Here is a 9,147-nt window from a genome sequence, read left to right as displayed (position 1 = left end):
GGGACTGACACATCATACCCTGTCGAGTATCAACCCAAGCCCTTCTTCAGGTCCGTCGACGCAAGGCATGTCACCGCTCTCCCTTCTCCCTCCTCACCGGATTGAGTACCGAGTTCCATCCAACAACCAACCTTGGCCGCCTACCTAAACTACGTTCCGTTCTTGTTGGCGTTGGTCCTCCTCACCATCCGTCACCTGTCTCGCTTTGCCGAATCTAAACATGGCCTCGCCTAGAGGTTTGCTGATGTCCCGGCACCTAATCGGCACCCGTCTGTCCAACTGCTGCTACTGCATCTACATGCACCTGCACCTGCACCTTGCGTCCTCGTCGCGTGCATAGGCAACGCCAGCACAATCCTGCTGTCGGTACCTCTCCGCCCAATACACCTAACATGCACTGCACCACAAGACCGCTCGAGGATGAAGCACAAGACTTGTACCATCGTCATCGTCAATCCACGGGGGAACCCCCGTGAGCTCGGCCGCCGCGAGCGCAGCGCTCACCATAGCTCCCCATCCCATCAGCCCCCAATATCGAGAATAATAGCAGGGCAATGAATAGATAATTGCTTTTGTTCCTGCCCTGGCGCCTAGTAACCGAGGCCAGTCCCACCTGGCCAGTCCCCTGTGCCGCCTCCTTTACACTTCCACCACCACAAGGAGAATGAGATGCGCTCACTCAGGTGGCTGTCTCTCTCTTGTCTTTCGCCTGTTACTGGGCTGAATTGCTCGCTCCATTCAATCAACGAGGAACGATAATGGGCTTACTCCGTACCGACAACACAAGCAATCGACCCCTTCTCATACACCCTCCCCCCGGCACAGACTTGACCGCCAGCCACCCACCCTCTCCCAAACACTGACACTGGACGCTTTTCAATGGCTCCAACCCAGGCCAAACTCAACGCATCCTCGCTCGACAAACACCCGCGCCGCATCCCACGCCCCCCATCACACGATCGACGCACAAACACACAGACGCACACACCGCACCGGATGCCTATTGCCCCTGGCTGTTCATTCATTGGCCAAGCCGTCTTCCGCCCAAAAGCCTCAAACCACGACGCTAACAGCCTGTCTTGCTTTTTCGAGTGTATCCGCTTCCCGTCTCTCCTATTCGTACTGCATTGTCTCGCCTGCGTCCGTCCCTTTTTAAGCTTCTGTCGCCCTTTCTGAACAGTAATCCGATGCCTGCTGGAGGACGGACTTCAATTTTCACGCCTGCGTTACTGCCAGAGCTGAAGACGCAGACGGAGGCTAGGCGCTTGTATTCCAATGCACCGCTATTTCTTATATCCGCCATCATCCCTTCCCTCCCAACTTCACCCACCCTCCGGTTCTCAGAGAGAAAACTCCCACACTTATCGACTTAATTCGATACTCTTTCGACGGACAAGTTCGGTGCGAACACGCTCGCTTCACGCTTTGTGATCATCGCCAGGGTCGACCATCCAATCCAACAAGGTGACGTCTGTTTTGGGCGGAGCGACTCAGCTATATACCTTTTCGGCACTCCTTTGCGCCAATACCGCGACAGACATAAAGAACACTCGATTCCACGACTGCGTATCAGGGGGGTTTGGGAACAGCCATCGCACATCAAGAGGTGGATGCATCGGCAACGGAAAGGCTGGAGGTAGCCCTGAGAGATCCGGACTTGACCCCGCCGACGACTCGATCGTGAACACACAAGTATCACCAACTGGTACGACCTTCTCGCCACACCCATCAACATGAGGAATCCGAAGCCTCCCACGTGAACCAATTTTTGTCTTCGATTCCAGGCCCAGGCGTCCAGGAGAACGCAGCCGCCATGGCACCCTGGCCCTACACACTGGAAATCCCTGACGCATCGCAACCGCCAGCTGCGACCGCATCCGAGATTATCAGTGCTCGCCGGAGCCCTGCCTGGGACCGCGTTCCAGACGGCCTGACTGACCACCAATGGACAATTATTCAATCAACGTCATTAGCTGTTGCCGCCCTGAGCTTCGCATCCGTCACCCTTGCTTTCTACTGGTTTTCCCGCATGAGACGGAGCTTCAGACATGAGTAAGTCATGCTTTACCCAGACAGCCTCGCTGGAAGGGGTCATGAGCATCAACCGGGAACGTCGCTAACCATGGCTAGTCTCATAATGCTGCTCATGTCGAGCGATATGCTCAAGTCGCTATGGTTCATCATTTTCCCCATCGCCGATTTCAGAAATGGACCGATCCCCTCCAACTCTTCGTTCTGTCAAGCGAGCGGCTTCTTCCTTTCGGTCGGCATCGAAGCATCTGATATTGCCGTCGTTCTCATCGCCTTGCACACGGCCATCTACATTTTCCGCCCCAGATATTCCGGTCGACAAAGCGGCCTCTACCCACACCGCCGGATCGCATTCGCCGTCTTCATCCTCCTGCCATTATTGATGGCCTCACTAGCGTTCATCAACTCACCCGGTTATGCGAACAACGGTGAATACTGCTACTTGCCTGTTCGCCCAGAATGGACCAGGCTTGCGCTCAGTTGGGTCCCTCGATATATGATTCTGCTCACCATCGTCGCCTTATATGCTTATATCTATACTTACGTCACCCTTCGCATTCGACGATTTGGTCGCCTGAGCGCTATGAGAAGAGCGAGTGCGACGCACATGCACGACGATTGGGCTCATATTCCTTCGTTGCCTGCTACCCCCAGCTCACGCCGCGGTTCAGAAACTTCAATGGAGGACTCGGAAAGACAGCGAACTTCGTCAACGACCACCACGATGACGGCAGACATTGAACTCATTCACAGCCGCCAGAAAATTCAGTGGAACTGGCCAACATACGGAAACGAGGACGGCCGCATTCCCGAGCAGGATGAGAGTGTGGAACACACCAGCTTCGACCCCAGCACCAGTCCTCTATCTGCCACGTTCGAGCCAATATCTCCACCTCCGCAAAGTTACATCCGACGGGATACGATCGACCTGAGCCCGTCTTACAACCATCATCCCCACCGTCACAGCTTCAGCACCTACGGCCACCCGCCACACAGCCCGACGACAGCCCGCGCCAAGTCCCTGGCCAACATCTGGTCCATCCTCCGGCGCGGTACAACGCTCGACTCGGATCCCGATCACAATGGCACGCCCTTTCTCTTTCATCCGACCATGGACGGCACAGGCATGGCCAAGACGCGCGACAAGATCCGCCGTCAACTACGTCTACTTTTCGTGTACCCCCTTGTATACATACTTATCTGGGCCGTCCCCTTCGTGGCCCACGTCATGCGCTGGGACAACCCAGAACAAGCCGGCCCGTTTGCGGTCGTGCTCCTATCACTAGTGAGCCTGTCAATACAGGGCCTAGTCAATGCGTGTTTGTTTTGCGCGGTAGAGAAGCCCTGGATCGACAGGAGGGCGAGATACAGAAGAACACTGTCCAAGTTGAGGAGAGACAAGGACGAAGCCCGGCAACGGGTCGGACGACGGACATCGTCATTAGCATAGTCATTTGGTTGCTTCTTTGGCAAGGCGTTCTTTTGATACCACATGAGTTGAATGAATCCATCTTTTTGATTATCTCACTTCATACCCATCGAACATCACGCCACTTTTGAAACATGTAAAACCGTGACGCAAGTGAAGTCTGACGCCACAGTCTTGGCTTCTCGGCGAAGGATCAAATGGCAGTTGACTAACGATTCCTTGCTACTGTCGTCGTCGTCGTCCTTGTTGTTGCCGTCTGTCGGTGTAAGTCTTAGGCTGGCCCGCGCTTTTCCCGGGCGCCTTCTTTCGAGGTGGGTACCGAGGCAACCCTGTTTGGGTCGTCCCGTCCTCGAGGGCCGGCGGTAATCTCGGCCCCACTAGCGCCGTCGGAGGCCCCAAAGCTTCGGGAGAAGCGACATTGGTGAGACGTCGTCCTGTCATCTGCACAACGGGCATCTCGTGATATGCACCTCCATGGGATGGAAAAAACAGGATGAGGCTTTTCGGAGCTGGGAACTGCGATTGTTCGGGTTTTGGAGGGTGATGCTCGTAATGTCGGCTTTTCAGGCCGATGCATTGCACTGGCCCCCTTTTCTCAGCCAAACAGGAATCTCTCATTGTGTTTCTTTTCTTGTCAGTTGAGATGGAAAGCGCTGGATTGGGTATACAGGACGTAGGTAAACTTCGTATGCGAAATTCGGGCTTTTGGGGTTGGCGATGCAAGGCGGAATATTCATCTGGCGTGGGCTTGCATTCTATAGCTTGTTTTGAGTCGAGACGATCTGGAGGTAGTTTGTAGTTTGGTTTTACTCTCTTCGCTGGGGTTTATAAATCAGCGTTGCCGTCATCATCGTCATCGTCATCGTCGTTATCAATATCGTCAACGTCGTTATTGTTGCTGTCGTTTTTATCCTTGCTGTGCTCCTTAACATCTACACCCACTCGGTACCTGCCTGGATTTCAAAACTCTTGCAGATCAATGGGGAAAGAGATGTCTGTAAAAATCTATGTTTCGCTGTGCCATTATAAGAAAGTAACTTCCTGCTGGTGCGGACCAGAACCCGCATAAAGGTCTGTTGGAAAGATTCCCCCAGATCCGTGAAGCAACCTCGCTCCACCAAATGTATGAGAATGCTTCCATATCCCGCGATGAAAAATGCCGAATCAAATTACAACCCAAAATGCCGCGCGAAAATCAGACCCTTACCCAACGGCTCGCAGCCTGTGCAGCCTCCGCAGCATCCTCTTCCTCATCCTCGCTAGCCTCCTCCTCCTCGATCTCTTCGATCAGCTGTGCGCACTTGGCCTTGTACGCCTCCGGCGCCGTGTGCATCATGATTTCCCACTCGCTCATGAGCTTGGTCTCATGTTTGTCATCTTGAAGCCTGTGAGCGACCTTCTCCGCCTTGCTTTCCTGCAGATCCTCGATATATTCGTCTATGGTGTCGGCAGCCTTGATGACGAAGGCGTAGGTGCGCTTCTTCTGGCCGTTGCGGTCGATGCGGCCAAAGGCCTGCAGCTCGGCTGCGTTGTTCCACCAGTTGTCGATGATGATGAGGCGGTTGGCACAGGTAAGGTTGAGGCCTTCCTTGCCTACGCGAGACGAAAGCTAGTGGTTGAAGGTGGTCAGCGGTCTGCCCTGTTTGCTAAGCATAGATGGCTGGAAAGGGGTACTTACCAGGACTTTTACGGTAGGATCGTCCGTGAATCTTTTGATGGCCTTGGGCCGCGCGGAGTCGGATAACTCGCCGTTCAGGTAGACGAAGGGGATGTTGGCTTCGTTGAGCGCCATGCCGAGGATCTTGCCCGTCTTCGCAAACTCGTGGAAGACTGCGACGAGAATAGGTTAGCCTAACCATTTCAAAGGGGCTCAACCGGAAGAGCCAAGAGAACATACTGATAATCTTATCATCTGGCGTTTCGCTCTGCCATCGGGTGAGGATGTCCATGGCGCAGGCCGTCTTGGAGCTGTGCAGAACGGCACCGTTGGCCTCATGGGTTCCGACGCGGATGAAGCTCGAGTGATCCCCCTTTAGATCCATAAAGACGCCGTTGGCATCCACTCCGTACTTCTTCTTGGTGTAATCCTTCTCGATCTTCTTTTTCTGCTCTTCGGTGAGCTTCTTGTTCTTTTTCGGCTTCTTAGGGGCTCTCTTCCCCTTTTTCTTGAGAGCCACGGCGGCGGGTGGAGCCGATTCTGCTTCCTGAATGGCAGTGCGCTTGTCGACCTCGACGTACTCTGCCTCCTTAGTAGTGAGACAGGCAACTTCGTGGGCTCCCTCTTCTTTGTCGTAACCCTTGCCACACGTGGGACACTTTCCATCAAGAGCGCTTCTCCAAGTCTTGGAAACGCACGCATAGCAAAATAGATGGTTGCACTAGAGCGGGAAAACAGTCAAGTCTCAGATTTGAAATGTGTCGGAGAGGGGTTGATCTTCGACTTACCTCGGTGATGACCCACGGAGTTTCAATATCTTCTTTTCCGCACTTGTTGCACTTTTCGTGATCAACGATATGCTCATTGACTGCATATTGCAAGAGGCTCTCCATGCCAAGTTCCCTACTTGTCGTCTTGGGGTGAAAGGTCCTGGACGAGTGTTTTCTGCTGGCCTTCCCTTTTGTGGTCTTCACTGTCTTTAGCTTCCCTTTCGTCTTTGACTTGGTCCCCTTCGGCTTAGTGAGCGCATTCTTTTCTGACGAGTCATTCTTGCTAGAATGGCTGGAGTTCTCTGTCTTCGGGATTGTTTCCGGAATGCGAGGAGATATCTGTTCATCTGCGAGGAGATGGGCCTTTCCAGCGAGTTTGATCAATTTAACTCTTATGTCGGTGAGATAATGAGGGTTGAAGTCAACCCGCAAAGCTCGTTCCAAATTCCAAGCATGAGAAATGAGCATGCGTTGGCAATGCATGCCCCCCAGCTTGTTGGGTGGAATCGTGAGGGCGTAATGCTCAGTGACCGCGCTGATGATCAAGTCAGAAGAAGAACGTGTTACAATGCGATATGCGTTTGACTCACTCGTAGATCATCCGCTCCTGCTTGCTTAGATGCACCCAGATCTCTTGTGCTTCAAAGTTCGGAAGACATTCCATCATTGGCCGGCCAAGGAACTCGTCTTTCTTGGTTCTGGAATCATGCTGTCAGCCTTTAATGCAAACCCACGGGCAAATATTGTGTTCACCTTCGGTAAGTGATGAGATGGATCAAAGCATCTAACTTGGTCTGACTGTCATGCTAATTCACATATAGTTAGTGGCGCCTACAATAACCTCAAGGTGGCTTCGGGAGTGATTACCGGTTTGAAAAACCTGTTCTTCAAGTCATTCAATGTCTGAATGCCCTCTACTCCCAGGAGCTTGATGTAAGGGAATATTTCTGCGTGTGTGTTAGCAGAAGGTCCGAGGCAGCAAAGGCGTGAGAACACTTGCCCCTTTCTTGATTGACCAATGGGGTCGCTGTGAGGCCAAAGAATGCTTTTTTTTGAAGACCATAGCATGATCTGAAGGCTAGTGCACCGTTAGCCAAGGATAAAGATGAACATGACATGCGCAACTCACACAGAGTGTTCTGGTTCTTGATGGCGTGGCCTTCATCCAGGATGATCCTGTACCATTTGACACCGAAGATCGCGCCAGCGATTTCCGCCAGTGCTTCACGGTACTCCTTGGAGCTCCGTCCATGCTCCTGGTCAAGCTTCTGCAACGTGTCATCATCAGGATATTGGCGAAGCTCAGCGATGGTAGTCAAGCTATTCAAATGGTTAGCGTGCCGCAGCAACTGATAGAGAAATCCGCCATAACTTACACCACCTTGTACCTGGTAAGAGTAGTGAGGTCCCCGCCATCTTTCTTGAACTGGGTGTTGTGCCAGGTGAGAATATGTTGGTCCTTGATGACTTCAACGTGCCTTTTGAACTCATTTCGCCATTGGTCACGTATGTCCACGGATGGCAGAATGATCAACGTGGTGCCCGAGAACTCCTCGCGGTCTTGCTGTGTAGGAGGGTTGCCAACAATGCATGCCATGGCAATCATGGTCTTGCCGAGACCCGTATCATCGCAGAGAAGACCTCCATAGGGAGGCGCTATGCCACGTTCTCTCTGCACCATCCATGACACAGCAGGAAGCTGCTCTTCCTTGAGTCGGTTATCCGGTCGCATTCCTTTCAGGTGATATGTTCCGTTTGCGAAGCACTTCACCTTACTGTTTCCGAAAATACCCGTCGCTTCTTTCAAATCCCGTTTCTGAGTTCCTGATCTCCTGTTGTTCGTTCCATGACTCACACGACCCTTCAAGTCTTCGTCGCGTTCTTTTTGAGTGATTTGGCGGTCGTCGTGTCCGAGATTGCTCGGCTTGTCGCGATCATCAATTTCCATATTGTCAGTGTCTGCCAACGTGTTCTTGCTTTTCTTGAAGCGGATGCACAGTCTCTTTGCCCTTGGCGGTTCAATGTCCACATCAAGCTCACCAAATTGCCTCTTTCTCACAAGCTCATTTCTGATGTGATTTTTGAATGCTCTGTCGAGACGACTCTGCTTCTTGCCGACCTTATCCTGGGCGGTCTTTGCGACTGGTCCAGTCGCTTTCGCCTTTCTCTTCGGCTTGGACTTTTGTTCTTCATCCGGCGAGTCCTCATCCTGGTCTTCGCTGTCGCTGCCGTTCTCTGGTTGAAAAGTGACATCGGCTGTGTCTGATTCCGGCTCAGTTTCCGAGTCCGACGAATCTTCATCTTTAGTGTCAGATTCGTCGTTCTCTCCCTGTGCCTCACTTGGGCCATGCTGAACAATGCTGGGAGCTGCAGAAGCTTGATTCTCTGTCGATTCGGTAACGTCAATTTGTTCAGCCAGCAGCTGCTGCTGAATGTCTGGTACGTCATCCTGGGACTCATGTGCCTTTGGACTCGTGCTTGGCACATCTTGATTGGGTGGGAATTCTCTGGTAGAAGCAGGATCATCCGAATCGACAAGATCCATTGTGACGCTGTAATGCTCGGCTGTGAATGAACGATGATTGACAGGCGAACGACTGGAGAACGCTGCCGGCGAGTGACTGAGATGTGGATGAGAAGGCAGAGTCTGGTAGCTGAGGTGCAAGGTGAGGTTCGACGACGGTTGAAAGAGAGATAGAGGTGGAGGTGGAGTGAGAACGAGATTGCCTGAAATATACTCAAACTGAACTTGCGTTCTCAGTCGTTCTCAGTTTGCGCAAGGGAAAACGGGGAGCATGAGAAAAGAGTAGAAATTGGTGCGGATGGATTGTGGATAGAGGATGAGAAGAGGAAGCCGGGGGCTTTTAGTTGGGTACGATGTCAAGAAGAGAGCAATAAAATGTTGTCTGCTCAGAACAGCTGGTGATTGCCGACTGGGTGTTGTGAAAGGTGGTTTGTTGGCGAAGGTGGAGATGTGAAGTTGTTCGGATGGTGGAGGTCGTGGTTGAAATAGTTTTAGAAGGTCCTGAGGCTGGTATCAAAAAGATTGGAGAAGGTGCAAAGGGGAAAGATTTGGAGTCTCTGCGGGAAGTCAGGGGCTCACAGCGAGTTGGGGAAGGAGCGAAGCTGATGTCTTGTGGCTGGTGAGGTTGCGCTTGGGTGAATAATGTCGCAAGTCAAGTCATCATACTACCATGTAGTAGTAGGAAGAAACAAGCTTTGAACCCTTACGAGGTGGTTGTGAAGGAGATGGCTCAACA

At 52.4% G+C, this 9,147-nt stretch overlaps 2 protein-coding genes across 2 annotated transcripts; one reads left to right on the top strand and one right to left on the bottom strand.

Annotated features, from left to right (window-relative positions):
• Positions 1 to 1,813: 1,813 nt before the first annotated feature.
• Positions 1,814 to 3,481, top strand: GCG54_00008561 (G protein-coupled receptor GPR1; the record flags this gene model as incomplete). The annotated part of the gene is made up of 2 exons (XM_045408525.1): positions 1,814 to 2,052; positions 2,131 to 3,481. The coding sequence occupies 2 exons, from the start codon at positions 1,814 to 1,816 to the stop codon at positions 3,479 to 3,481; spliced, it is 1,590 nt and encodes a 529-aa protein (XP_045256732.1).
• A 1,174-nt stretch (positions 3,482 to 4,655) lies between these two features.
• Positions 4,656 to 8,432, bottom strand: GCG54_00008560 (putative ATP-dependent helicase C23E6.02; the record flags this gene model as incomplete). Its single annotated transcript, XM_045408524.1, has 10 exons — positions 4,656 to 5,069; positions 5,139 to 5,290; positions 5,358 to 5,838; positions 5,906 to 6,422; positions 6,478 to 6,585; positions 6,641 to 6,693; positions 6,755 to 6,834; positions 6,948 to 6,965; positions 7,017 to 7,207; positions 7,264 to 8,432. The coding sequence occupies 10 exons, from the start codon at positions 8,430 to 8,432 to the stop codon at positions 4,656 to 4,658; spliced, it is 3,183 nt and encodes a 1,060-aa protein (XP_045256731.1).
• Positions 8,433 to 9,147: the final 715 nt, after the last annotated feature.

This window comes from Colletotrichum gloeosporioides (genome assembly GCF_011800055.1).
Source record: "Colletotrichum gloeosporioides strain Lc1 chromosome Unknown consensus_113, whole genome shotgun sequence".
NCBI lineage: Eukaryota > Fungi > Ascomycota > Sordariomycetes > Glomerellales > Glomerellaceae > Colletotrichum > Colletotrichum gloeosporioides.
The sequence above is the reverse complement of the archived record's forward strand: the minus strand, read 5'-3'. Positions and strand labels throughout refer to the sequence as shown.